The sequence below is a fragment of the Melospiza melodia genome, chromosome 6, assembly GCF_035770615.1.
Source record: "Melospiza melodia melodia isolate bMelMel2 chromosome 6, bMelMel2.pri, whole genome shotgun sequence".
Lineage (NCBI taxonomy): Eukaryota > Metazoa > Chordata > Aves > Passeriformes > Passerellidae > Melospiza > Melospiza melodia.
Genome location: NC_086199.1, coordinates 56,601,840 through 56,628,923, shown reverse-complemented (window position 1 = coordinate 56,628,923; position 27,084 = coordinate 56,601,840). Strand labels below are relative to the sequence as shown.

The following is a 27,084-nucleotide window of genomic DNA, read 5'->3' as shown; positions in this document are numbered from 1 at the left end:
CTTTGGAAACAACATAAAACACAAGCCAAAAGTCTGTACAGAGAGTTTTATCATTTCAAAAGGGCAAAATTGGCCCCAAAACTGCAGCCAGGGCAGGGAGGGTACCTACAGCAGCCCTGCCTGCAGCTGGCTGAGGCCCTTCCACCCAGTAATGCTTTGTTTCACCCCTGGAGAGTCTCCTGGCTGGGCTGCCGGGAGTCTCCCCTGTGCTGGGGGCTGCCAGAACATCCATGAGGGTCTGTGCCAACCCCAAAAGGGGACGGATGCCTCACCCTAGGCAGGTCTGGGGTGGGTCTGAGCTCAAACCGTGGTGGCAGGGCGGGTTATGCTGTGCAGTCCGCAATAAACCTGGCGTGGGGGAGCCTGAGGGGCTCAGTGCGGCACACAGAGTGGGAATGGAGGCTGGAGGGATGAGCAGCAGGGATGGGGCACAGCTGAAGGAGAGGGGACCACGATGGTGTGACTTTCAGTGTGAGGTCCAGGTGGGAAGGGGGATGATGCAGGGAGAGAGCAGAGATGAGGGCAAGAGTAGTCGAAGCTCGGCCGAGCCTGTGCAGAGAAGGGTCCCGAATTCGGCCCCGGTGCCTCCCGCCACGGTCAGAGCTCAGCATTGGAGCAGCCCCGGCGCCCAGCCTCACCCCGGGCACGGGCACCGCTGTGCCAGCACTGCCCCAGCCCCTGGAGCTGGGGGTCCCTCCATGGCCCCCTCGTCTTCGTAAGGCACGGGGGGCTCAGGTCCCACATTGGCACACGCCGCCCTCAGCGCGACATCATCCGCACAAACTCTGCCGGGGGAGGAGGGGGAACACATCTGGAACATCCCAGCTGTCCCTGGGAGCGCTCCTGGCCCCTGCCCTGCTCCTACCTTCAAAGTCCACCAGGCCGTCGCCATTGAGATCCACGTCCTTGAGGATCTCATCCACCTCCCGATAGTTGAGCTGCTGCCCCAGGAGCTTGCGCATGGCCTCCCGCAGCTCCGCCATGCTGATCTGTCCGTCCCCATTGCTGTCAAACTACGGACAAGGTCCCGTTGCCACCGGCCACCTCTGGCACGGTGGCAGCCTACCTGTCTGTCCCCACTGCCCCCGTACCTCGCGGAAGGCGTCACGCAGCTCCTTGATCCCAATCATATCCGCCGTCTCCGCCAGCATCTTGGGGCCCATCAGCTCCACGAAATCATCAAAATCCACCTTGCCCCCGGCTGTGACAGGAGAGGGGTGTCAGGGGGGCAGGGGCAGGGACTGACAGGCACCCGCTGCCCCACCACGTACTGATCTGCTGGGACAGCTCGATGAGCTCCATCTCCGTGGGCATGTAGCCCATGGTCCGCATGCACTCGCCCAGGTCCTTGTAGCTGATGTAGCCATCGTGGTCCTTGTCGAACTCCCGGAACGCCTGCTTCAGCTCTGGGGACACCACAGCGTCACCACCGGCACCGCCACCCACCCGAGCGGGACCCCCTCCCCAGCAGCTCACCTTCGATCTCCTCGGGCCGCAGCTCCCGGTCCTGGGGAAGAGAGAAGGGGAAGAGACGAAAGAGGGGTCCTGCTCCCGGGGATCCCACAGGGATTCTGCCCTGCGCCCCCCGGGAGCACGCGGGGAGGGACGGGGACGGTGCCGTACCCGTTGGGTGATGGCGATGCTCTGCCGCAGGAAGATGCAGGCCGGCCCCACCAGCCCCTGCAGCACCGAGTATCCCTGCATCGGGGGGGTCTGCGCCGCGTCCAGCACGTCCTCAGGGTCCCCTGCGCCGGAGCCTGGAGCGCCCGAGCGCGGCTTCCCATCCTGCGGGTGGAGCAGGCGTCAGCGGCGAGGGGGGGCCGAGCAGGGACCCCCCCCCTCCTCCTCCTGCTGCTGCCCCGCGGGTGCCGCAGCCCTGCCGTGCCTTGGGGAGCCGCCGCTCAGGGGTCTTGGTGCAGTTGCCCATGGCTGGGGGCTGCCCCCGCGCCGCAGGACATGCCTGGCCCCGGGGGGGCCGGCTGGCGCAGACCGCGGGACTGCCACCGGGGATTTGAGGTTTTTATGGAATATCTGGGGATATGCAGGGCAGGCGCGGGGGGGTGGGTGCCGCGCCCGCGTGCATAATCCTCCGGATTATTCCCCGCTCGGCCGCCCTGCTCCAGATGTGGGCAGCCGCCCAGCTGTTCCCCAGTCCCGCAGCCTCCCTGCGAAGGCACGCAGGATCCCCGGCACCCACCGTGCCCCGGGCCCGTCCCCGCCGCCGGTTACCTGCCCAAAAGCGGGGGGCGGCCGGGGCTCCGGCTCCTGGGCAGCCCGCTGAAGCTCCACGGGGGACGCACCACTACGGCTTAATCTGCCCTGGCTGCCCGCAGTGCCGGCGGTACCGGGACCCCTGAGCCGAGGGGCCGGCCGGGAGCCGCGGGTCCCTCTCCGGCCGGGGCCGTGGCGCCGGGGGGTGCCCCGGCAGGCGGGGGGCGCGGGGCTGCCAGGGCCGCGCCGCTGCGGGCCGCGGAAGAGAAAGAACATCTCGCCCGCTCCTGCTCCTTCTCCCCACTACCGGGACCGAGCAGGAGAAACCAGATCGCCCCGGAGCTGCGCCCGTCCCTCGCAGGGACGAGGCCACCGCCGTCCCCGGGACCCGCCGCGGAGCACAGGAGATCGGGTGGAGCGCAGCGACCCCCCGGGGCGCTAGGGGGGGAGCGGGGCGCCCCGGGGGGCTCCGGGGGGGGCGGATGGGGGGCTCCGGTTTCAGCACCGAAACTCGACCCGGGCCGGGCGCGGGGCACGTGCCGGCGCGCCAACAGCCAGGCCACGCCCCCCCGGCGCCGCGAGCCGGCCCTGTGACCGCGCCCCCCGCTCCGGCCCCGCCCCAAACCTACCCTGGGCCGGCCTCTCTCGTGACGTCACTGCAGCGCCGGCGGCGCTCCCCGTGACGTCACCGGGGGGCGGCTGAAGGTGACGGCGGCGGGTCCCGGTGGCGGTGCCCCCCGCCATGGCCGGCAGGCAGCTCCTGGCACTGCGGCGCCTGCCCGCCGCCTCCTTCTCGGTGAGCGGGGACGGGGCGGGGAGCGCCGGGACCGTGCGGTACCGCTCCCGGTGTTCCCGGGGCTGAATCCGTGTGTCCCCGCAGACGGCGCCCAAGAAGACGCAGTTCGGGTCGCTGCGGGATGAGGACCGGATCTTCACCAACCTCTACGGGCGGCACGACTGGCGGTGAGTAGCGGGAGCAGCGTGGGGAGCGCCGGCGCCCCGTGCCAGCGTGCCCGGTGCCAGCGTGCCGGTGTCACCGTGCCCGGTGCCCGCAGGCTGCGGGGCGCGCTGCGCCGCGGGGACTGGTACAAGACGAAGGAGATCCTGCTCAAGGGCGTGGACTGGATCCTCGGCGAGATCAAGACCTCGGGGCTGCGGGGCCGCGGCGGCGCCGGGTTCCCCACCGGGCTCAAGTGGAGCTTCATGAACAAACCCTCGGACGGGAGGTGAGACCGGCACAGATCCGGTAGCGCGGCCCCGGCCTGCGGGGAGCCCCCGCTGACCGTGAGCTCCCCGCAGACCCAAGTACCTGGTGGTGAACGCGGACGAGGGCGAGCCGGGCACCTGCAAGGACCGGGAGATCATGCGGCACGACCCGCACAAGCTGCTGGAGGGCTGCCTGGTGGCGGGACGGGCCATGGGCGCCCGCGCCGCCTACATCTACATCCGCGGGGAGTTCTACAACGAGGCCTCCAACCTGCAGGTGCGGGGAGCGCCCCACAGCCCCCCCACAGCCCGGCGGGGCTCGGGGCGCTCCGGGGCTCACCCCCTGCCCCCTGCAGGTGGCCATCCGCGAGGCCTACGAGGCCGGGCTGCTGGGCGGCGACGCCTGCGGCTCGGGATACGCCTTTGACGTGTTCGTGGTGCGCGGTGCCGGCGCCTACATCTGCGGGGAGGAGACGGCGCTCATCGAGTCCATCGAGGGCAAGCAGGGGAAGCCCCGCCTCAAGCCCCCCTTCCCCGCTGACGTGGGTACGGCGCCACAGCTCTGTCCCCAGTTCCCAGCTGCCACCCCAAAACAACTGTCCCCAGGACACTGTCCTGCTGCAGGGACAACACCACAGCCAACACCACGTCCATTAAGAGCTCCCACTGTTCCATAGAATGGTGTGGGTTGGAAGGGAGCTGTCTCATTCCACCCCACTCCCATGGGCCACATACCACAATCCCAGGTTGCTCCAAGCCCTGTTGAACTTGGACACTTCAGGGATGCGGCAGCTACAGCATCTTTGCGCCACTTGTGCCAGGGCATCACCACGCTCACAGGGAGGAATTTTTTCCTGATGTTTCCCCAGGTGTGTTCGGCTGCCCCACCACAGTGGCCAACGTGGAGACGGTGTCGGTGGCCCCCACCATCTGCCGGCGCGGCGGCGCCTGGTTCGCCAGCTTTGGCCGGGAGCGGAACTCCGGCACCAAGCTCTTCAACATCTCGGGGCACGTCAACACGCCCTGCACGGTGGAGGAGGAGATGTCGGTGCCGCTGAAGGAGCTCATCGAGAAACACGCTGGTGAGCGCCGCGCTGAGCCGGGCCGCAGCGGGGCCGGAGCTGCCTGTCCTGACCCTCCTCTTTGCAGGAGGCGTCCGCGGGGGCTGGGACAACCTGCTGGCCGTCATCCCAGGCGGCTCCTCCACACCGCTGCTGCCCAAGTCTGTGTGTGAGACCGTGCTGATGGACTTCGACTCCCTGGTGCAGGCGCAGAGCGGGCTGGGCACAGCTGCCGTCATCGTCATGGATAAATCGGTGAGGGGTGGGCTCCCCCGGCTCCCCCAGCCATGGTGAGACCCTTGCCTTCCTCACCTTCCCTCTCTTCCCAGACCGACATCGTCAAAGCCATCGCGCGCCTGATCGAATTCTACAAGCATGAGAGCTGTGGGCAGTGCACTCCATGCCGGGAAGGTGAGTGGGGGCCGTGGCTGAGGGGCTGCAGGGTGGGGCACTGCAGGGACTCATCCCCATCCCGATTCCCACAGGTGTGGACTGGATGAACAAGGTGATGGCGCGGTTTGTGCGGGGTGACGCACAGGCTGCTGAGATCGACGCGCTCTGGGAGATCAGCAAGCAGATCGAGGGACACACCATCTGTGCCCTGGGCGACGGTGCGGCCTGGCCTGTGCAGGTGAGGGGCCTGGAGGGTTGGAGGGGCCAGCAGCTTTCCCCCACCCCGTTAACCACTGCTCCGCTCCATGCAGGGCCTCATCCGCCACTTCCGCCCCGAGCTGGAGGAGAGGATGCGGCGCTACAACGAGGGCAAAGCCCGAGCGGCGTCGGCGTAAGGATCCACCACCACGCCTCCCTCGTCCTGCTTGGAAGGGGTTTCTGGGGTGCTGGCAGCACTCAGAGGCTTCTCAATAAATGCTGCTGTGCTCCCAGGCTCTGCTGTGGGCATTACATGGTAGAAGGGGACTGACAGGGCAGAGGGCCTCAAGGTCCTGCTGCCCCTGGAGCATAAGATCACCAGGGATCATGGGGTCACACAGATGGAGCCCGAGGGGAGATCCTGGATTTCCATAGGCTAGGGGTGGGGCAGAGGCAATGGCTGTGGGGTACTAACAGACACAGTCCCCTCCTTGGGGAACCCACACTCCCTGTCCCCGCCACGGCACCAAGACTCCTCCTCCTGTGCCCGTGCCAAGGGACAGCTGTCCTGGCCACAGTCCACAACTCGGAGCCCAGGGCAGTTCCAAACATGGCTTTTACTGAATCACAGTGTGTGACATCCCTGCTGGGCTCGGAGCCGTTTCCCCATGCACGTGGAGAACCGAGGCACAGGGACCCTGCAGCCGCCCCTGCCCGCTCAGGCCGAGGCTTTCCGCGGGGGCACGTGGGTCTTCCTGCGGTAGCGGCCGGGCAGCAGCAGCTCCAGGGTCAGCTCGGTGATGATGGCTGTGAGCCCCCAGACCTTGTGGGGGCCGTTGAGGAACACGGGCAGGGTGTATCCGTAGCCGCTGGCCGTGCGGAAGTGGGTGTAGCCCTGGTTCTCCTCACGGAGCAGGTGAGCCAGGGGCAGGGTGAACACCTCCTCCACCTGTCACACAGACCACAGTGACAGGAGCGGCTGCCAGGGGAAGGGGAGCAGCCCTGGGGAGGAGCCACTCACCTCATCAGGGTTGGGGTTCAGTGTCAAGGCCTCCAGCGGCCCCAGGTTGGCCACGACGGGCGCCACAGTCATTCCATGCTGGAAGGTGTGTCAGCGAGGGACAGGGTGACACCCCCTCCCCAAAGTGCCCATGCCTTGACCCACTGCACCCAGTGCAGACACCCACCCTGTGTGTCACCCCCTCACCAGTGGCTTTTGGCCTTTCACCTTGAATGACCAGAATTCTTGTCACCCATGCCCTCCTGACCTGTCCCTGTCACCCAGAATTGTCACTATTTGTAACACCTGTCACCCACATCCCTGTCCCCCCGAATCTGTCACACATGACCCTGTTGCTTTGTCCCTGTCACCCATGACCCTGCTGCCTTTTCCTTGTCATTCCAATCTGCTGCTGCCTGCAACCCCCCCTCACCTGTGTTCCTGTCCCCCTGGACCCCAGTCACCTGCACCCTGTCACCTATCTCCTTGCCTTGTCCCTGTCACCCAGAACCCTTGCTCTGTCCCCTGTGTGCCTACTGCTTTATCTCTGTCAACTGAACCCCTTCCTCCTCTGTGTCCCTGTGGCCTTATTCCTGTCACATCTTGTTCCTGTCACCACAACCCTTGTCACCTGTGCCCCTGTCACCCCAAAGCCATCACCAGAACCTTTGTCCCCGTCACCCGTGACCCTGCTGCCTTGCCCCTGTCACCCGTGACGCTGCCACCTTCCCTGTCACCTTGAACCCATCCCTTGTCCCTGCCCGCCCTTGTCCCCGCGCCTCCAAGCCCCGCCGATCCCCGGTACCCGGTCGGGCAGCGTCCGAAGCTGTCCCCAGACGCTGGTGGCTGCCACCGCCACCCCCAGCTCCTCCCGCGTCTCCCGCAGAGCCGTGGCCACCGCGTCCCCGTCCGCCGGGTCCCGCCGCCCACCGGGGAAGCTGCGGGAGGGATCGGGGGCTGGGGTCAGGGCCGGCCCGGCCCCGGTGCCCGCTCCCCCCGCCGGTACCTGACGTCGCCGCTGTGGGGGCCGGCGAGGCGGCGGGAGCGGAGCGTGAAGAGCAGCGCGGGGCGGCCGCGCACCGAGCACAGCGGCACCAGCACCGCGGCCGCCGCCGCCGCGCCCCCCGCGCCCGCCGCCGCCAGCCGCGCCCGGCACCGCCGCTCGCTGCCGCCGCTCAGCACATCCCCGGCGTCCCCGGCACCGTCGGCACCGCCCGGGCCCGCCATGGCGCCGGCACGGGGCGGGAGGAGCGGCGAGGGAGGAGGGACGCGGGGAGGGACCGGCACCGCCCCCCGCACCGAGCCCGCCCCGCCGCGGCCCGGCCGTGCCGAGCGCGGGGCAGCCCTGCCCGGGGGGCGACAGCCCTGCCCGGGGGGCGACAGCCTCCCCCGGTGCGGAACGGCCCCGGCCGGGTATGAAACCGCCTGCCAGCCGCTCCCGGGCGTGCAGCCCTTTGGCTGTGTGTGTGACAGCCGCCCCCAGGTGTGTGACCCCTCGGCTGTGTGTGCGACAGCCGCCCCCAGGTGTGTGAGTGTGTAACCCACGTCCCACCTTCGCGGTGTCCCTGCCAAGTGTGCCAGTCCTGCTCCAGCCCCACCACGTGTGCAACAACTCCCGCCAGGTGTGCCACCTACCCTCCTGCTTTGTGACAACCTTCCGGCTCTGCAAGACCTGCTCCAGCCATGCCATATCCCTCATCACAGGCGCAGCAGCCCCTGCCAGGTGTGCAATGACCTCCTCAGAGTGTGTCCCCCTTGCTGGTGTGTGACAGCCCCTGCCAGCTGTGTGACCCCAGCTCCCAGCCCCACACACCCCCTGGGTGTGCAAACCTCTGGCCCAGTGTGCAACGCTCACCTCTGACCCCCACAGGCCTGGCAAGGACCCTTCCAGGAGTCCAACAACCCCTTCCAGGCATCCAACAGCCCCTTCCAGGCACACACTCCCCCTACTGCTGACAGCCCCCATGTGCCACTGGCCCTCCATGTCAGCAGATGCCTGGGCTTGTCAGGGAATTTCTGCTGTGGAAACAGCCTCAATGGTGTTTGAGGTTGGGAAAAGGCTCCTGGATAAGTCAGGGAATGCTAGTGACCGGCCAGCCCCACTTCCCAGGAAACCCCCATGGACAGAGACTCTCACACCTGCATCTTCAGCTCTCAGCAGGAAATGATTTTTAAAAAACTGTATAGAAATCATCACTCTCCATGATTCTTTGCTTCCAGAGCCCACCATTGGCTCCACAATCCCACTCCCATCTCTGGAATCAGCGGAACCTCTGCTCCTCCCACACATATCGCTTCCCTGCTGGAACCTTGCGCAAGAACAGGCTGTTCCCTCGGCTCATGTTGCCCTGGAAAGGGAAAATGACCATGGAGGGGCCACAAAAGGTCCAGGGTGGCCTCTCCAAACCCCATGGGGCTTCCACCTGGCTCCTCTCCGTGTCCCTGGTGTCTGGAGCATCCCAGCTCCAGCACTTACCTCCCTCTGCAGCTGGCTCCAGCAATCCAGCCAGGAGGAGTAGGTGGGTGCATAGGGAAGGAGACCCCCGGCCAACCTGGGGAAGGGAGGAAAGACCCACAGGGAATTATTCCCATCCGGGAATGACCCAATTCCTCTGTAGCTCCACACCAGGTTGAACCCCAAAACGATCTTCTCCCACTTTAAGCACAGAGGGATCAACCCTGTGGAGCACTGGAAGCACCTTTCCACCTGGGAATTTCAGTTCCAGGAGCTGATCCGGGGCAGAGGGACGCAGGGTCAGTGGGAGCAGGGACTCACCCGCAGTTGTTCACAGCCATCAGGTTGGAGACCAGGACGAAGGGGTAGGTCAGCATGCTGGCAAAGAACTGCAGGAAAAATGGGGATCAGTGGGATACTCCCTCTTCCCTCCACATCGGGAGAACCCCTCAGAGTTTCTCCCCAGGGAGGGGAGCCCACTCCTGCCACCTCCACAGGGTCACACGTGTCCTCCAGGGAGCATCCCTTGGCCTGTGGGCTAATCCAGCTGATCCCACCCTGGCAGCCGCAGGATTCCAGGAACACACCCCTCCCTAGGGAAAGGATCCGCTCCCTGCCCGTGGCTGTACTCACCCCAGTGACCGCCTGGGAGTAGCTCTTCATCTCAGTCATGGCGGAGACCTGAGGAGGAGCAACAGCACCTGAGTCCCCCCAGAGCGGGGTGGTGGCTCCCAGAACACCCCCGGAGCTGCCCCCCGTGAGCTCCGGGCACTGGGGATGCCGGAGCAGAGCCTACCCCGTTCTCCAGCGCGTACGTGTTGATGAGGTAGGCCAGCATGTTGCACAGCCACAGGGAGAGGATGTCCCCGAGGAGCCGCGGGATGAGGCCGCTGCAACGGAACAAACAGTGGGAATGACGGCCCAGGGTTGGGATGCGGCTGTGAGGAGAGCTGGGAATAGCTGGTGTGGGACAGGGTGAGAGGGAACAGCCATCCCTGGGAGCTGGGATGCTCGGGTGAGAGATCCAGAGCTGCTGGAGGGATCCAATGTACTCCCAGGAAGGCTTTGGGACCTTCCCACCGCTGACACCCCTGCCGTGCCCCTCCCCGCCTTGCCGGCACTCACGCGAAGAATCCCAGGATTCCCTCTTCCCGGTAGATTGTGGCGAAGGCGCTTAGTGTCCCGCTGGGATAGGGAGGAAGAGGAGGGATAAGGTCAGGGGTGGACCCCAGAACTCCCGGCCCCCCAGAGCACCCAGAGCCCCCGGGCCGTACCTGTACTTGGTCTCGCGGCCGATGAACTGCACCATGCAGCGCAGGGTGATCACTGCGGGGACACCGGGGGGACACGGGGGTGACAGGAGGCTCCTGGCACTGCACCCCCGGGCCCCTGGGGTGGGGGGATACCTACCGTGGAAGGGGTGGGTGATGAGGGTGGCGGCAGAGCGGGCGACCATCTCCTGGGAGGTCTGGGAACAAAGGGAGCCTCAGCAGGAGGGGACAGGGATGTGACATCCCACTGCCTCCCTCCTCCTCTTGCTGCTCCTCACCTCCTTGAGCACCTGCTCCAGCGAGGACTCCTTCCTCCTGGCTCCAGGCTGGAGGGGGAAGGAGCAGTCAGGGGGGAAGAGCTGCCCGGAGAGGGGAGGCTGTCCCCAGGGTGGGGTGGAAGCTCCGGATGCAGGGCTGGGGCTGCCCAAATCCGGGGGCCATGGGAAGGAGGGAGAGAGGGAAGAGAAAGGAGAGGAGGAGGAAAGAACGGAGAGAAACAAAGGGAAAAGAAGGAGGGAAAGCATGGAGCAGGGAAAAAGGACAGAAGAGCAGAATGAAGGAAAGAGGGAAGGAGAGAGAGAAGAGGAGGAAGGAAAGAGGGAAGGAGAAGGAGAAAAAGGAGAAAGGAATGAGGGAAAGAAGAAAAGAAAGGATAAGAGAAGACTAGAAGAACAGAGCAATAAAGGGAGAAAGGAGGAGACAGGAGGGGAGGGGAGGGAAGGATACATTCCCTGTGGGAAGCATCTCTGCACCCACCTCAGCCTTCTCGGCCTCCTGGTACCGCTGCGGAGCAAAGAGCAAGGTCAGCGCAGGGTCAGCACGGTGCGGGGAGCCAGGGGGCCCCGGTGTCCCCCCGTCCCGGCGGCAGAACCCCCGGTTCCCGCAGCGCCCCGCCCGTGCCGGTACCTGCAGCACTTTGCTGTGCACCACGGTGCCGATGGCGCTGGAGCAGAGGCGGGGGGTGAGGCCTTTAAAGAGTCCTGCTCTCCCGTCCACCTTTATGATGTGCTTGGCTGGGGACAGCGGGGACCGTCAGCCCCGGGGGGACCCCGCGGCGGCACCGGGACGGCGCCGGGGCGGCCCCACCAAGGCGGACTCACCGTAAGAGAAGAGGCCGGGCAGCTGATACACCTGGCGGCCGAAGATGTTCCTCCCCAGGGTGGGCGGCAGCGGCTCGTAGCCCACCTGCAGCGGGAACGGGCAGGCTGTATCCCCCGCGCGGCCGATACCGGGCCCGGTACCCCCTCTCAACCCCGCCGTTCCCGCCCTTACCTGCACCAGCACCTTCACGTACATGAGCGGCTGCGAGAGCACGGTGAGCCCCGAGCCCAGCAGCACCTGCGAAGCCGCGTTCTCCATGGTGCCGCCCCGGCGTCACGGCACAGAAGGACACGGCTGCCGCCGCTTCCGCTTCCGCCTCCCGGGAGTTCCGGCGCCGCCGTGACGCGATTCCGGCCGCTGGGGGGCGCCCTGGGCGCAGCGGCTGCCATGGAAACGGCCGGAGGCGCCGTGGCGGTGTTGCCATGGCAACGGGGCCTGCGGGCCTGGGGCACCCACGGGGCCTGCGGGGACACCGTGGTGACAGGGGGGACAGCGGGGTCACAGGGCTGAGGAGTCACCCGGGTGGCAGAGCCACCACATCCCTAGAGCCCAAGGTGACACCATGGTGGCAGGGCTGAGGTGACAGCAGGTAATGGAGGTGACACGCTGGTGGCAAGGCCCAAGGTAGCACCACAGGCATACGCTGACACCATGGTGGTGTCATGGCGTTGGGTGCCAGCAAGACTCTGGCCGAGCTCAGGGACAAGGGGACTCCTGAGGGGACATCACAATGAAAACAGGCAGCAGCAGGCATGGACATGGAGGTGGCAGCTCCTTTACTGCCGAGCGCAGGCGCAGCAGCGTGAGGTCGCCGCACGGACAGTGAGGGGACGGGCCCTGTCCCTGTCCCGCTGCCAGGATGGCCCCAAGATTGCTCCCATGCCTGGATCCCGGGAAGAGTCACTGGTGGCAGCATGGTGGCAGGGGCTCAGTGGTGGCTTGTGGTGTGTCACAGCGTTTGTGCCACTGTCCAGCTGATGCCTTCTCATGGTGGCACAGTGGCCCTTCCCTGCGTCAGGTACCCTGGCAATGGCCACTCCAGAGTCAGCACCAGGCACCTCTCTTGCAATGGCACGGGAGCCATTCCCTGTTCCAGCTGCGCTGGAAAAGGTGACACTGGAGCTGGCTCTGGACTTCTCTCCCACATTGTCACCTCCACTCTGGACATCAGGAAGAACTGGATGCCTGTGGGTCCCAGCCTGGGGGGGCACAGGAGAGGTGTCAGACCCACTTGAGGGGTGGGACAGCACTGGGGACAAGTGTCCCTGCAGGACTGTCCCCTGGGGGCCTGGCTGGCCTATGGTGGCTCCAGTCTCACCGGGATGCTGGTGTGGCTCCGCTTTGTTCGGCGCAGGACATTCCTTGCTCTCCGTCTCTGCAGCTGCTTCTTCCTGCGTGGCTCCATCTGTGCCAGTGGTAAAGTGGCACTGGGACATCTGCACCCTCTGTCACCATGTTCCACCCTGGCTCTGCGTCTCTGCCACCTCAAAATCAGTGGCACATGGAGACTCACCTGTTGGTTGGGGCTGTGGAAGTCATCTGGGATCCCGTCGGACACGGAGCTGTCAGACCCACTGGTGCTGCAGGGGGAAGAACCATCTGCAGCCCTCAGTGGCACCTCGGGGTGACATGAGGTGACAGGGGATGACATACCTGGACTCAAGCTCTGAGGGGGACATATCACTCCAGCTGCCTCCAGAGCCTGGCTCACGACCCATCCGCCGCTGCAGCAGCACATCAGCCTCCACCAGGCACCGCTGGAGCTGCAGGATAGTGCCAGTGTCATGGTGTCACCATGGTCCCATGGCACCAGGACTCCCTGAGCCAGGCCCAAGCCCACCTTGGCGGGTGCAGGGTCGCAGAAGTCGAGCAGGGTGTCACAGAGGAGGCGGCCCAGTGACTCGAGGTCCTCCACGCTAAAGTGGGAGCTCCTCCCACCTGCAGGGGACAGGGAAAAGGAAACAAGGGCAGCTTCCCAGCCCAGGACCACCCCACTGGCACTGTCCCCGTGGCTGTGGCAGCCGCTCACCCAGTGTGGAGCCACTGAAGGCCACCTCCAGGGTGTAGCTGTGGGAGACACCCAGGCGCCACATGGAGACCCGGCCTGTCCCCTCTTTGCTCTTCTGCACCTGGAACTTGCAGCTGGAAAAGGAGAACTGGAGGCCCCCAGGGTCAGAGGGGTCCCAGCCCCACAGGGACAGCTGGGGAAGCAGCACACTGGCTGCATTCCCGCTGCCACCGCAACACGGTGGCCCTGAGGCATCCGTGTCCCACCTTGTTGGGGGCGTTTTTGCTCAGCATCAGGGGGAACACGCGCTGGCACAGCCGTGTGCCTGTGCCGTCCCCGCTGCCATTGCAGCCGTACATGAAGACATTGTTCTTCCTGCTGTGTCCATGGAAGTCGCAGTACAGCACCACCTCTCGCTCCGCCAGCTCCCTGCACATATCAGGATACAGCCACCAGCACCGCCACAGGAGTGGCCCTGTGCCACCGGCTCCCCACACCCGCCTCACCTTTGGACCATGGCCCTCAGGTGCCACACGCCAGGGAAGAAGCCGGGAAGCGCCTTCCCATAGGCCCTGTTGGGATCCCGTCCCGCCAGGGAGCAGCGGGAGTTGCCCACCACCACCCCATCGGGGTTGAGCATTGGCACCACCTTGAAGACGAAGAGGCGACGCAGGAGCTGCGCGTCCTCATGGGGGCTCAGCAGGAAATCCAGGAATCCCCGCATGGCCCAGGAGCCGCCGCTCTCGCCGGGATGCACACGGGCACTCAGCACCACCGTGCGCTTGCCGGCCGTGCCGCCCGGGCCGGTGATGGTCAGCAGGGGCACGGTGTTGCCGGCCAGGCTGCGGCACAGCGCCCGCACCGTGCAGTACCGTGAGCGCGCCGGGTCGGCCGCCAGCACGCGCAGGTAGCGCCCCAGATCCGAATAGGTGTAGGGGTAGCCGGCGGCGAAGAAGCAGGTGTCACCATCGTGGGGAAAGCGCACGGTCCAGCTGAGCCGGAACAGCGGCGGCTCCCCCGCGCTGCCACGGTAGTAGCAGACATCGGTCCCGACCCGGCGCCAGCCTATGCCACGGCTCTGGGCATCCTGCTGCGAGTAGAACAGCGGCTGCAGGCCCTGGCCATAGAGGCTCTTGGGCTTGGCCATGTTGGCGATGGTGAAGCGGTAGAGCGGCTCCTGCCGCGTGTTTTGGACACGGAAGTAGAACCACTGTGTGTGTTTGGCTGTGTACAGGTCTGGCCGCAGCATCAGCACGTACTCGTAGGGTCCCCTGTGTGGAGGGAAGGGCAGTGCTCTGGCTCCAAGCTGGCATGAAAGGCCCCATGGACCCCGGCCTCTCTCTTACACCTTGATGGCCTTCTGGAGGTTCCCACTCTCAAAGCGGGACTCAAAGAGCAGCGTGGTGTCCTGGGGACCCTCCAAGGGGGCTGCTGGCGAGGAGAGTGGCCCTGGGGCTCCTCCAACCCGAGCATAGGTAAAGCAGGAACCTTGGAGCGCTGTGGGGGTAGCAGGGACAGTGGTGGGGGGAGCAGGGACAGTGGTGGGGGGCTTGGGAGAGCAGAGGCACGCAAGGGTGCTGCCTGTGCTCCCTGACCTGGGCTGGAGTGGTAGACAACAGTGCCTTGCTCCTCACTGAGGGTGCACAGGGCCTGCTCCGGGCCCATGGGTGCGCAGAAGGGCTCTGGTTTGGGGGGAACCCACTCTGGGAGAGAGGGGGACACAGAGACAAATGCCATACACACAACAAAGGTCTGGCACAGGGGTGAGGCAGGGGAGAGCTGGAGCATCCCCTCACCGATGTGCTCAATCGTCTCTGGGATGACTTCACACTCCACAGGCCAGCGGGGAGCAGGGAGGGAGAACGGAGCCTGTGGTTCTCCTGGAGACCTCCAGGGCTGCCTAAAGGGGGTCAGTCTGCCCTGGTGGGGCGTCTGCACCACCTTGGGGGCTGCAAGAGCACCGGGAAGGGCCGGGGGTCTCCATTGTGGTTGGGGTAGGGGCACCCCCCAAAACCAAGGCAGGGACAGGGAGAGGCCCTCCCCCAGCGCTTGCTGCGCTGGGAGGACGCTGAGCTCGGGGGCTGTGAGGGGCTGCAGGGTCTCACTCACGGTTTGGCTCTTGCCCAGGAGCTCGCTGCCAGCCAGGGCCGGTGTTCCCCATGGTGGATGCCTTGGGATGCTGCCCGGAGGGCTCCCCCGGGGACACTGCAGTCTCTTCCCCGCCCAGCTTCTCATCTTGGGGAGAACAGCGCTGCAGCCAGGGGGCAGGAGGGGACACGGCCCAGGGACAGGGGGCACAGCGGCCAGGGCTCACCTCGGAAGTAGCCATAGAAGCGCAGGTGGGTGCGGATGAAGCTGTCATAGGGTTTCCGGACCTGTACCCCCCTGAACCTCCCCGGAGCCCCCTCCCCGCCCTGGGCAGCGCGGCGCCCTGCGGGCTCCATGGCTGTGAGAGCCCCGGGAGAGCCGGAACAGCAGAGGCAGCGTCAGGGCTGGGCTGGCACCCGGTTGCTGAGCTACAGGGAGGAATGGGGCAGTCCTGGAGCAGAGGTGGGAAAGGAGCCAGAGGGATTTCAGGGAGTCATTAAAGATGGAAAAGACTTCCAGGATCATTGAGCCCAACCTGTGACCAATCTCCACCTCATCATCCAGACCAGAGCACTGAGGTGTTCATGTGATTCCATGTCCAGTCATTCCTCAGACACCTCCAGGGTTGGGGACTCCACCACCTTTCTGAGCAGCCCCTTCTCATGCCTCACACCACTTTCTATGAAGAAATTCCTCCTCTTGTCCAACCTTAACTTCCCCTGGCAGAGTTTGAGGCTGTCCCTTGTTCCCTGGCAGCAGACCCTGACACAGCCCCTGGCTGCACCCTCCTGTCAGGGAATTGTGGAGAGCCAGAGGGTCCCCCCCCAGGCCTCCTTGAATCCAGGCTGAGGCCCCCCCAGCTCCTCCTGGTGCTCCAGGCCCTTCCTCTGCTCCATTCCCTTCTTTGGACAGCCCCTCTTGCCACGAGGGCCCCAGGTAGAGTGGAGGTCACCTCCACTGCTGGAGGTAGCCCAGCAGTGTCAGAACAGAGGACAAGCCTGTGGCCACACCAATGCTGGGACAGCCCAGGTGCCATCGGCCTTTTGTCCACCTGGGTTCCTGTTCAGCTGCTCTCACCAGCACACCCAGGGCCCTTCCCGGCTTTCCAGCCTCTCTTCCTCCAGCCTGGAGCATTCAACAGAGTTTGTATGACCCAAGTGTAGGACCTGGCACTCGGCCTTTACCCTCAGCCCTTCAATTCAGCCTGTCCAGTTTCCTCTGCAGAGCCTTCCTGCCTCCACAACCCACACACCCACCCAACTTGTAATTGTGGATTACAGGGGTCTGTTGTGCTCCCCATCCCCATCTAGCACCTGCCCTCAGCAGAATCAGTGAGATGACACTTCCCAAACTGCTACAATTTATTGGACAATGGTCAAAGGAACTGTACATCTGTAAAAAAAAACAAAACAAAAAAACCCCAAGAGGTGGGCACGGCCTCATGTGCTCGAGGCTGTTTTCCTCCGCTTCAGCCGTGACCGCCAGTCCTCTGGCAGTGCCTCGAAGTTGGCATTTCTCTCAGCCATGCCACTGCAGGGATAAAGCAGAATGTCAGCACCCAGCTGGCTCTCTCATGGATCCCCCCCACCTTTACAAAGGACCAGGAAACGTCCTGGTGCCAGCCCCCCAGGGTCTGTACCTCATCAGCTGCTGCTGCTTCCACTCCTCGATGCGCCGCTGGGCTGTGGTCTCCCGGTCCTCCTCGCTGGAGCTGGAATTCTCCTCCTCATCCAGCTCCCGCTGGATACTCTGCCACTTCTTCACCAGCGATGGCATCTTCGTCTTGCCCTTCTTGCCCTGTGCCACAAAAATGACAGTGGTGAGTGTGGCTGGAAAGGGAGGAGGGAAGGAACAGTGTCGGTGTGAGACCGTCTGGCCTACCGGCCTACCTTGTCCTTGCGCCCCTTCCTCGGCTTCTCCTTCTCCGGAGGCGGCGGCGCCTTGGGGGTGGGCGGTGGGGGTGTCTGTGGGGGTGGCGGGGGCGGTGGCTGCTCAGCTGCAGTGCCCGTGGCTGGCAGCGCTCCCCGTGCCGGCACCGGCTGCGTGCTGGCCGGGCTGACGGGCACAGTGCACTCCGAGTATCCCATCATGGAAGGAGCGGCAGGTCCCGTCACACCCAGGTAGCTGGACTGCAGCCCCAGCGCCGCGGGCTGAGCGGGGCCCGGAGCCATGCGGAGGTTGGGCCGTCCCTGGATCTCGCTCTGGAGGCGCTGGCGGGGCCTTAGGGAGGCCAGGGGCACGGCTGATGGCTGGTACTTGCCCGTGGCCATCAGGGGCTGGCTGTAGATGACGGGGCAGCTGCCAATGGTGGCCGTGCGCTGCATCAGCCCCGGGCTCATCTCCACTGCTTTCCTCTTCTGTGGCTTGGCCGAGAGCAGCGGGGCTGGGCTCGGATCGACGGTGGTCTGGAAGAGAGTGCTGAGGTGAGTGTTGAGGCAGGAGCACCATTACACACCCATTTCCCAGAGTCTCACACTCTGGAATCAGTGGAGCCCTGGATCCAGTACTCACCTGGCTGCTGCTGGCAGCAGGGCGCACCAGGGACTTCAGGGGAGCATCCTCCTCTGTTCCTGGGGCAGGTGGCTCCTCACCCCCCTCATCTTCCATCTCCACTTCCTGGATCTCCCCATCTTCTCCAGGCGGTGGGGGCGGCGGTGGAGGTGGCGGGGGCGAGTCTGGGGGGGGTGGAGGCGGCGGAGGCATTTCCAAAGGCAAGGGAGGTTGGAGGACTGGGACGGAGGACTGAAGCAGAGTCCAAAATGGAGTGAGCGGCATGAGAGATGTAGCAGGAACTTGGCCTGAGAAGGATTCTTTACAAAGGGAGCCTGAAGAACAGACATTGACACAGGCTTGAATGCATGGCCTACAATTTATACCACCTGCTCTTGCCCATGGTCCCACTTGGAGACACCACCGCTGTGGACTGCCCTGTCCCCCACCCTGTGCTCTGGGGCCAGGACCCCCTCTGCCAGCAAGGCTTACCTGCGGGGCGCTCGGCGGGCCCCTCGGCCTGCTCTCCTTTGTCTTTGGGAGGTGGCTTTGGAGGACTGTCGGGTTTTCTGTCGGCGGCACCTCGCTGTCCCTCCTCTTCGTCCTCCCCATCGGGGAACTCCCACTGCGACTCTCCCGAGCGCTCGTTAACATAGAAATAGCGTCTATGCTCCCTAGATCACAAGAAAGAGAAGGAGGCTTCAGCTTCCCTTCTCCGCCCCCGACACTCCAAGGCGGGCCTGCCCACGACAGCAGTGCGCTCTCGCAGGGGAGACCCTCATGCAGCAGGGCTGCTGCTTTCCCACACACAACAAACAACTTTGAGGACAGAGGCAGGAGAGGCCCGAGCCGACTCGCTCAAAGCTATTTGCTATCGCTGGCTGCGGGAACGTCGCCCTGAGCCCCCCCGCTCCGAGGGAGAGGAGGGCCGGAACGCTGGCAACGTCTCGCTAGCATTGGGACTTTCAGCACGGCCTTGGCTGAAAGTCACCCTCCGAGAAGAGGCACAGGGGAACAGCCCAATGGAGGGAAGCGGCTGCCCCCCTACCCCATGGTGCGCAGAGTTTTTTATGATACTCTTGGTGTCAAACACACAGTGAATGCTAGAGAGAGGGAGCGGATCTGGGAGCTGAAAAACAAAAGAGCAAAGATTTCAAACAAAGGAAAATTAATCAAGAAAGCCAAATAGACAAAGAAATGTTTGGGTCTGACCTGCTGGCAGGAGACAGAAATCTTGTTCTTCATTCCGTCGGTGAGTTGAAGTTTGTCCTTTAGAAGAGCTGTTGGTCAGAAGAGTTGATCCAGAGATCCTGCAAAGTTCACAGAGCTCTCGCATGCGCGACCCCCCAGGCCCGCCCTCCACAGCGCTGGACACTCGCGAGAGGCACAACCAGCTCTGTCCGTCAGGAATCGGCTCCGTCGCAAAGCACTGGGCACTCCGTCTGGATCCTCCAGTTTGGCGGCCGGCCCAAACTCTGCGAGTGCCGGACGTTTCTCTGCCTGCCCAGCACTAACAGAAGCCGCTCTCAGTCTGCCAGAGGGACGGCGCCAGCGTCGTCGGGTGGTTGATGGTCACAAATCATGTCTGAGATGTCAGAGATGAAAGGTGAGAAAGGAGGAGAGCGCGTACCTGTCCCAGTGGCAGGACCAGCCTTTAGGGGTGGCGTTTATTTCGTATTGTTTAAGCTGTTCGGCTGCGTCTTGGAGTTTGCGTTTGAGGTAGTTTCCATTGAGAGCACCTTCTCGCCAGTCTGCAATGCGGGTCTAGAGGGCAAGAACCGGGGGAAGCCGGTGAGGTGGGCTGCCAGAGGCCCTGGGGGGGACGGGACTCGAGGATCGGGAGGCTCCCTTCCGGCACGGGACGCGGGGGGCCAGGAGGAGGACACCCCGCCTCCGCGCCAAGCCGCGCTCTCCCCCCGCCGAGGAAGGGAGGGCGCCACGAGGCTCACGCAGCACCGGCGCTCGGACGGACGGCGGATTGCATCCGATCCGCTCCGGAACACGAGGCCGGAGCGAGGGGCGAAGGCTCGGTTACCTCTGTCTGCAACAGCAACATGTGGAAGTTGGAGATAGATTGTCTGTTGATGCCCAGGAACTCCAATTTACTAGTCAGAGTATTTGCCAGCTCTCCAATCTGAAACTGCCAGGAAAAAGGACAGAGTCAAGAGCTGTCTTCTGGGAGCAGCATTGGGCGGCTACGGCCCCGCGGCTCTCGGGAAACACCGCTCGGGACCACCCACAGCCCCTCAGCCTGGAGGGACTGGGACGTGCCACCCTGGCCCTGTGTGTTTGTCACCCCCTCTGTTAAGTCCTGCTACATCCTGCACCCCAGGGACAGGGCAGCGTGGGTGGCTGGGTGACAGCTCCTCCACGGACTGCGCTTGACTCTGTGCGGAAGGACAGCACAGGCTCCAGTAGCTCTGGTACTTGGGAGTTACAGCAGAACCATCACCACAGCAGATACCTAAGAATGTTTCCCAAATAAATAGGCCAGGATGTCATTCCAGATTCTGTAAATAACTGCTTTCCAGATAAACTAGCAGGAAAGCACCAGAAAGGGACAACAGCTCTGGATTTACTCCAGAGCAGAGGCAGCAGCTACACCAAAACTCAGGTCAGCTCATGGCAACCATGGCTACTCGACCCCAGCATCCCATGGGAGTGAAACCTCCAATCTGGGGACATGGGGAACCCTGACTCCATCCTCCTGACTGAAGGCACTGCATGGAAGCAGCCACAAGCCAGAAGGGAATCCAGAACAAGAAATGTCTGCAAGTGGCATCACCACTGCTTTAAGGAAGGCTTTAAAAATATCTAACTTCACTCCTCCGAAGAGGCTTTGGAATGTCCACCAAAGCCACCAAGGAAGCATCTGTCTCCAGGGGTGATGGGCCAGACAAGCAAGCCCTAGAGAAGACCAAGGCAGGCATATGAATCCCCATGTTAATGTGTCTCTGGAGAAGCCAGGGAACATCCTGGAGCAGAGGGTGACTTGGGAGCGGTGGCCCCGGCGCAGCTCCTGTAACCAGAGAGATCCCAACCCGATGAGCAAATGGCACTGGTTACCCACGGAGCCGGCATTCCTCCAACGGCTCTAAGGGAATCCTGCATGGAAAAGCACCACACGGTCTGTCACAGTGCCAAGAAGAAGGGGACTGCACAGGGGACTGCAGAGAGGACCCGCAAGTCCAGCCCTGCTACCCGCTTTTATTCTTTTTATATAAATAAATTAATTTAAAAATCAGGTCTCAAAAGGATGCTGCACTGAGGAACGCTCAGTTTTGGTCTGGGAATGTTACATCTCAAAATCCTTTAAGGAGTTGTTTTATGGGGGAGATACGAGATTTTTCACAAGGACAAAAGGACCTTCCTTTTCACACCAGAAAAATTATTTAAGTGGTGAGAAAGGAGGACAGGGATAGGCAACTCTCACTGCAGGTTCCACCTGGGCTCCACTATGAGCCGGCGATTCCCCATCTGCCACAGGGAGGTGACAACATTTCCAACATCACAGAATGACTCCAGAGCCAAATTTTATGCCGCAGGAGATCTCAGGGTAACAACTGACATGGGGACTAAAGGACAAACGGGAAAGGTCTCCCCAACTGCTCTGTCATACTGCCCTAGAGCCTGGAGCTCTGCTATGGATCAGGGAACTGATCCAGTGCAGCCAAAGGAGCAAACCAAGGCCCAGAGAAGAGCTATCAGCAGGATGCTGCAGAAATCCCCAGGGCTTCCCCAGCTTGTATCTAAGAGTAATGCCGGGCGAAGGGCAGAGTGGTACCGTCAGCCTCAAGAAACGGAGAGATTACGGACGAGGAATCTTCAGCCTGGAAACGGGACGACTGACCGGGCCAGAGACTGGAATATTGTTAGTGGTGAAAACAAAGTCAAGATCAAACTGGTTGTCCTCTGCCACAACAACACCCAGGGCTCAGTCTTTGCCCCCCCACACCCTCCTTTCATCCAAGTTTTTGCTGCTGAATCCTACTGGAGACAGGATATTGTCCCAGCCCTGCAGAGCCCTTCCTTCTCAAGCTGTTCCCACAGGCACACCGGGATCTGAGCTTTAAAAGCTTCAGGTGGGCCAAATCTAGAGCCCAAAGCTCCAGTGTCCCCAGGGAAGAGGTGGCTGGGGGAACCAGCATGTCCCTTGCTCCTGCTGGCAGCTGGAGCACCCATCACATCCCTCGTCTCATGGACATGCACCTCTACCTCTCCATACCTTTAGATCCTGCTCCTCCTCTTCCATTTTTGGAGCCCCTTGTGATTTGGCTTTTTCCTGGGGCTCCTCAGATTCTGTCTCTTTGTCTGAGCTCAGATCAGTTGCTTCTGTGCTTGGGGCTGCAGGAGAAAGAAGGACAAGTCAGTCCTTGTCCCATCACTACCCTGGCAGTGCCAGCAGCTGGCTGGACACTGTGCTTGGAACCAAAGGCAACGCGGGCAACAGTGGGCAAAGAGCTAGAACCCACCAGAGCCAGTGACACCAGCCTGAAATTTAAAAGGATGGATGGTCACTGCTCTGTTTTGGTGGTGGGGATCCTTCCAGAAGGATAACATGGAAGGGGAGCATTGGAGCAGCTATAGTGCAAAGCAGCGATGAGGCAAGACCTGGAAAATTTGGCATCAGGGAAGCAGGAAGAGACAAACTCCCAAAATCTGTCAATAACAGGTACTAGGTATTACATAAGTTAATTATGAAAGACTGAAGAGGTCCCCAAAAGCTGCCAATACCAGAAGGTTTTGCCTTCAGATTACCAATTCACTGTCAAAGCAATCAAATCCAAAGAAAGAATTTTGTGACAGAGTCCCACAGGCATCTGGGGAGAAACCCCAATTCCCAGCATGTCCTGGTGCTGGAAGGCATGACACTTCCCTAAATCACCCTCTGGCAGCAGAGTGCTCAACTTAAACTGGTTATTTTGGAGTGACAGCTCGTTGTTCCCTAGGCTAAGGTGGAATCTGGTGCTGCTGGGAAGTGCTGGCTTCAGGGTTATTTGCAAAGCCCTCTAGCAAAACCATTCATTTTCCTATGCAAAAATGACATCACTGACTTAATACCAGAGCTGTCACCCAGCTCATGCCTCTGCCTGAAGCAGAGGTGCCTCAGGGCCACAAGAACCCTGGGATGGGGCAAGCACCAACTCCCACTCCAGCAGGACACAGCCTGCTGTAGGCACTTTTGTACCAGTTTTTCCTTGAAAAAGCAGTTTCACGAAGCTTTCTGTGCTGCAGGCACACAAATCTTGTGCTGGGAAGGGACTGGCACATCCAGAGAAAAGCAGACTCAGGGGGACCTTCTCAGTCCCCACAATGCCCAGAGAGAAGGGTGGAGTCAAGCTCTGCTCCCAGCAAACAAGAGACAGGACAAGAAGAAACAGCCTTAAGTTGTGCCAAGGGTCATTAAAGTAGGACATTGGGGGAAATTTCATAGTGGAAAGAGCTGTGCAGCCCTTGGACAGGCTGCCCAGGGATGTGGTAGAGTCTCCATCCCTGGAGGGATTAAAAAACCATGCAGATGTGGCACTTGGGGACATAGGTTAGTGGTGGCCTTGGCAGTGCTCGGGGAACAGCTGGACTCCATGACCTTAGAGGGCATTTCCAACTTGAACAACTCCATGATTCTACAATCTGGGAGTCCCAGAGCTGCTGGGCACAGAGTGGTCCTTAAAATGCTATAGCTAGTGCATTTTGGGAAGCACAGCTCTGGGGGATCCAACTGGAACATGAGGGGTAGTTGTGTATGACTGATCTATCCACACCACTCTAAGCTGAACCAGCCTCACAGAAACAGGGCTGCCTCTCCACAAAGGCTGGAGTTACATTTCCTACACACTGAGTGTGGGGCCCTGGAGTGGCTCCAGGGACACTGCAGCTGTCTGGAATTCAGTACCAGGCAGCTCAAAAACTGAACTTTACAAGTGGAGGGTGACAGTACCCATTGTGCCTTAGGCTGGATTTGTGATGTTGGGAGGAACAGGAAGGCAATGGGACGTGAGGCAGCTGTTATCTGTGTCCTGTCCCCAAAGAACCACTGAATACAGAACTCTTCTCCTCATGTGGGTAATCAGAATAGAGAGACTGTGGCAGAGGAGCAGCTTATCCCAGGGAGGCTGGGCTGTGACAGAGCCACCCTCAGCCTGTTCCCACCTGGCACACGTACCTCACGGCCCTTCCTGGCACTGCTCCGCGGGTCTTCAGGGAATGGAGACCCCCTGCTCCTGCCTCCAAAGGAAGCCTTTCCAATTACCTGCTTCTCCTGCCTCTGGGCTCTCCCGGCCCGTTCTGCTGGGGCCTCGGCTGGCAGCCTCGGGGCTGGCGGCTCCCACGAACAGTTTCCATTTGCCCCTCTTGGAGGCCAGCCTGCGGGACGCGTCCTGCGGGGCCGACTGGCTCCCGTCGGAGAGCGGGCTGGAGCCCGAGACGCTGCCATCCCCCTCCTCCAGGGCACGCAGCTCCGCCTGCCGGGACACGACACCCCGGTGTATTCCCAGCAACGCCATGGCTGCCATGTGTGCCCCGTTTCCAGGACAAACATCTCCCATTACCTTTTTCCTCTCCAGCACCATCTCCAGCTCTAGTGTGTCCTGCTCCTCCTCCTCCTCCGCGCTCTCCCCTGACTGCACCACGCTGCACAGATCCTCCTGCCCTGTGTCTTCCAGGGGATCCCTGCTGGGCTCTGGCTCTTCTGGGACAGCTGGTGCCTCTTCCACTTTCGCCTCCTCTTCCAGAGGTGGCTCAACCTCCTCTTTGCAAATCACTTTCCTCCTCCAGCGCTCCTCTTCCTCCTTCACCGCATCGGGCACGAGTGGGGCCAGGAGGGCCGCAGCCACTCCCTTCCTCTCTTCCTCACTGTTGGAGAGAGCCTGCACTCCTTCATTCACTTCCTGTGGGATGAGCTCCATGTGAGCTTTCTGACAGCTGCCTGGGAAAGAGCCCATGCTGCCAGGCCCCTCCTAGGGCTGTTGATGGAGCAGAGCATCCCAGCTGCTTCCAAGGAAACCCAAGGAGGTGCCTGCAAGCCCCATGGCAGCCAGAACCCACAGGACTGACCTTCTTCACCTCCCGCTTGCTGAGGCTGGTCCCACGGCCAGCGCTGCCTGGGGTCCCCTTCTCCTGAGGGAATGGCTCCGTGGCTGCCATGAAGCTGCCATTGGTGCCTGCCACGGTGCTGCTGAGGAAGACATGAAGGAATGAAGGGCAGGACTGGGACAACATCCCACAAGGACACATCTTGGAGGTCTTGCTCACCTGTGCTGGTAATGCTGCAGGCCCTGGACCTGCGTTGCCAAGTACTGCGGCAGCTCCCAGGTCACCTCGTTGCTCTGGGTGTTCCAATAGTAGTAGCAGCCGGTGTTCTCATCCCACACTTCCTGCCAGTCGCCCATCTCCAGCTCTCCCACTGCCAGTGGACAAGGACAGCCTGTCACTCCCCTCTCCCCAGTGACACCCGTCTGTCAGCACCCCTCTGGAGAGAGGAAGGGCTCTCACCTCCGGCCAGTGAGCACTGGGTGTCGTACTGCCACTCGGGGGCCGGAGCCGAGCCCGTGCCGTTGGCTGTGCCCGACGAGGGGCCTGAGCCCGACTCCTTGGGCTCCGGGCGGGGAGGCATCGGGGGCGGCACGGAGGAGGAGGAAGATGAGGAAGAGGAGGCAGCAGTGGGCTCAGCAGGCTGTGCTGGGGCCGTGATGGCGTCGATCTCCTGTAAAAACAGCATCCCGCCACGAGCTTCAAATCCCAAGCCAAAGCAAAGCTCTGACTGATGAGGACAATGCCTTGGACTATGACACCGCCCTCCTCCCGCCACCCCTCCCTCCCTCTGTGCCCGCTGGAGGGGCACTCACAGCCAGGAAGTTCGCCAGGGTGCTGTCGATGTCGGCAGAGTTGCTGCCGTTGGCATCCGTGGAGCGGGCCGGCTTCTCCGGGGTCTCACCCTCCTCATCATCACTGTCAGCATAGGCACCCAGCAGGCACAAACCTCCTGCAGAAGGGAGAGGGGACACTCAGGGGAACCCTCCTGCTGCCACAGGGCACTGGATCCCACCCTCCACCTCTGCTCCAGGTGCCGCTGTGGGAACAGCCCCTGGACAAGTGCCAGGGACAGCCTGGGGGGAATCAGTACCAGAGCAGTAATAAAAGGCATTTAGGAATGAGCGGTCGCCTCTAGGGATATAACAGCATGACTAAAATAATCAACATGGAAACAACTCCAGCCCCAAAGTGAATTATTCAGGAAAGGGTTAACTCCCTTCCATTAAAAATAATAGTTACACATGGTTAATTACCCTGTGTTAAATATACGGGGTTATGGAGAGGAAAACAAACAAACTCGCATAAAAGCCCCTAAATTTAGCATAAAACCCACCACACTTGGAAACACAAAACCCACGCTCAGCATCTCCAAAAACTATTTGGAACCTCACAGCCCTGCACTTTTAGGACAAAAACTCCATACATACCACAAAAAAACAACAACAAAGAAAAAATCACACAAACGACCCAGCTCCTACATTTAGGACTCCCAAGCCCCCCTATCAAGTATCAAAAACGCCTAGGACTAAACTCCCCACATTTTAAAATTTAAATAAATCATGGTTTGAACATAAAAAAATTTTATGTGAGAATCAACCACCCCCAAAATTAAGACAAAAAGCCCCATTTAAAACCACAACGCCAACATTTTTTTTTAATCAATATTGTGCACTAGGGGCCGCAAGCACCCCAAAATTCTGAAATTCTCCCCCTGGTTTTTCAGGGGGGATGTAATCCCGCGTCTCATCACACAGCGCTCCCTTACCTGTGGCCTTGACCGCGGCGGGAGCGGGAGGCGGCGGATTCGGCGGGTTGCGGGGCGGCTCCGCCACCGTCTCGGGCTCATCTACGGGGCAGAAGCGTCAATCACGGGGGGCTCATGCTGGGGGGATGGCGGGGAAGGAGCGGATCGGGACCACCCGGTCCCGCCAGGCCGTGCTAGGCCGCACTAGGCCGCACCCCGCCAACAAAGTGCCCCCCGCTTCCCCTCCGCCTTCTTCGCCTTACCCGCTTCAGAGCCCGAGTCGCCCCCCTCTCCCGCGGGTCCTGCGGCCTCGTCGCGGCGCGGGGCGGGCGGGGAGAGCTGCAGGATGGGCCGGCGGCCGGGCGCGGCCCGCGCCTTCTTCCCCATGGCGGCGGCTGCGCCTCAGGGCTGGGGCCGCGCGCGCCGCGCGCAGGGGGCGGGATGCTGACGTCACCAAAGAGGGCTGAGCCCGCGCGAGACGCGCCCCCAGGAGCGGGACTGCGGGCGCGCGCTCCCTCCGGCTGGGGGCGAGCCAGGGGTTATGGATCCATCCGGGCCCGCGGCTCCGTCCTGCCCTACAGCAGGGTCCTGCCTCTTGATCCTAGAGCCCCATCCCAGATCCCCGTCCCGCCCCTCCAGGGCTGTGGGCCTGTGCTATCCCATAGTTCTTCCTGGGAGCTACAGCCCCTTATTATCCTATACCCCCTTCCCTTGAACCTCCCTCGAGCTATCTCCACTGGGGATATAGCTCCATCCTACCCTATATCCCAAGCCCCAGGACCAGGGCGATATGGGGATGATCCCAGGAGAGGAGCATCACAGTCCA

At 62.3% G+C, this 27,084-nt stretch overlaps 6 protein-coding genes across 7 annotated transcripts; 1 reads left to right on the top strand and 5 right to left on the bottom strand.

The window, feature by feature from the left end:
• Window positions 1-32: 32 nt before the first annotated feature.
• Window positions 33-2,487, bottom strand: LOC134419927 (calcium-binding protein 2-like). The gene is made up of 7 exons (XM_063159527.1): window positions 2,230-2,487; window positions 1,624-1,785; window positions 1,477-1,507; window positions 1,272-1,406; window positions 1,092-1,201; window positions 866-1,013; window positions 33-785 (listed from the first exon to the last, which is right to left on the bottom strand). The coding sequence occupies exons 1-7, from the start codon at window positions 2,485-2,487 to the stop codon at window positions 760-762; spliced, it is 870 nt and encodes a 289-aa protein (XP_063015597.1). The 3' UTR covers window positions 33-759.
• A 406-nt stretch (window positions 2,488-2,893) lies between these two features.
• NDUFV1 (NADH:ubiquinone oxidoreductase core subunit V1) lies at window positions 2,894-5,365 on the top strand. The gene is made up of 10 exons (XM_063158451.1): window positions 2,894-3,007; window positions 3,092-3,174; window positions 3,267-3,437; window positions 3,511-3,694; window positions 3,774-3,963; window positions 4,287-4,499; window positions 4,567-4,733; window positions 4,808-4,889; window positions 4,964-5,109; window positions 5,183-5,365. The coding sequence occupies exons 1-10, from the start codon at window positions 2,954-2,956 to the stop codon at window positions 5,264-5,266; spliced, it is 1,374 nt and encodes a 457-aa protein (XP_063014521.1). The 5' UTR covers window positions 2,894-2,953; the 3' UTR covers window positions 5,267-5,365.
• A 302-nt stretch (window positions 5,366-5,667) lies between these two features.
• On the bottom strand, window positions 5,668-7,311 carry NUDT8 (nudix hydrolase 8). The gene is made up of 4 exons (XM_063158454.1): window positions 7,076-7,311; window positions 6,875-7,007; window positions 6,091-6,168; window positions 5,668-6,018 (listed from the first exon to the last, which is right to left on the bottom strand). The coding sequence occupies exons 1-4, from the start codon at window positions 7,294-7,296 to the stop codon at window positions 5,788-5,790; spliced, it is 663 nt and encodes a 220-aa protein (XP_063014524.1). The 5' UTR covers window positions 7,297-7,311; the 3' UTR covers window positions 5,668-5,787.
• Window positions 7,312-8,215: 904 nt separating this feature from the next.
• On the bottom strand, window positions 8,216-11,205 carry MTCH2 (mitochondrial carrier 2). Its single transcript, XM_063158452.1, has 13 exons — window positions 11,068-11,205; window positions 10,896-10,980; window positions 10,702-10,808; window positions 10,552-10,578; window positions 10,074-10,121; window positions 9,935-9,992; window positions 9,799-9,850; window positions 9,650-9,709; window positions 9,321-9,414; window positions 9,158-9,205; window positions 8,846-8,913; window positions 8,546-8,621; window positions 8,216-8,417 (listed from the first exon to the last, which is right to left on the bottom strand). Exons 1-13 carry the CDS (start codon window positions 11,152-11,154, stop codon window positions 8,331-8,333), a joined length of 897 nt encoding a protein of 298 aa, XP_063014522.1. The 5' UTR covers window positions 11,155-11,205; the 3' UTR covers window positions 8,216-8,330.
• A 467-nt stretch (window positions 11,206-11,672) lies between these two features.
• Window positions 11,673-15,348, bottom strand: AGBL2 (AGBL carboxypeptidase 2). Its single transcript, XM_063159454.1, has 13 exons — window positions 15,219-15,348; window positions 15,014-15,139; window positions 14,701-14,853; window positions 14,500-14,607; window positions 14,251-14,401; window positions 13,411-14,175; window positions 13,171-13,333; window positions 12,926-13,052; window positions 12,737-12,834; window positions 12,550-12,659; window positions 12,410-12,476; window positions 12,215-12,301; window positions 11,673-12,095 (listed from the first exon to the last, which is right to left on the bottom strand). The coding sequence occupies exons 1-13, from the start codon at window positions 15,346-15,348 to the stop codon at window positions 11,673-11,675; spliced, it is 2,508 nt and encodes an 835-aa protein (XP_063015524.1).
• Window positions 15,349-16,335: 987 nt separating this feature from the next.
• FNBP4 (formin binding protein 4) lies at window positions 16,336-26,645 on the bottom strand. 2 transcript variants are annotated; one of them, XM_063158449.1, is made up of 16 exons: window positions 26,522-26,645; window positions 26,280-26,360; window positions 25,327-25,463; window positions 24,974-25,184; window positions 24,734-24,884; window positions 24,536-24,656; window positions 24,031-24,369; window positions 23,733-23,943; window positions 21,708-21,826; window positions 19,518-19,622; window positions 19,113-19,246; window positions 17,975-18,156; window positions 17,504-17,817; window positions 16,882-17,397; window positions 16,632-16,789; window positions 16,336-16,522 (listed from the first exon to the last, which is right to left on the bottom strand). In XM_063158449.1, the coding sequence occupies exons 1-16, from the start codon at window positions 26,643-26,645 to the stop codon at window positions 16,432-16,434; spliced, it is 2,994 nt and encodes a 997-aa protein (XP_063014519.1). In that variant the 3' UTR covers window positions 16,336-16,431. The 2 variants fall into 2 exon arrangements, with proteins under 2 accessions (XP_063014519.1, XP_063014520.1); XM_063158450.1 differs by having other exon boundaries at window positions 24,536-24,653.
• Window positions 26,646-27,084: the final 439 nt, after the last annotated feature.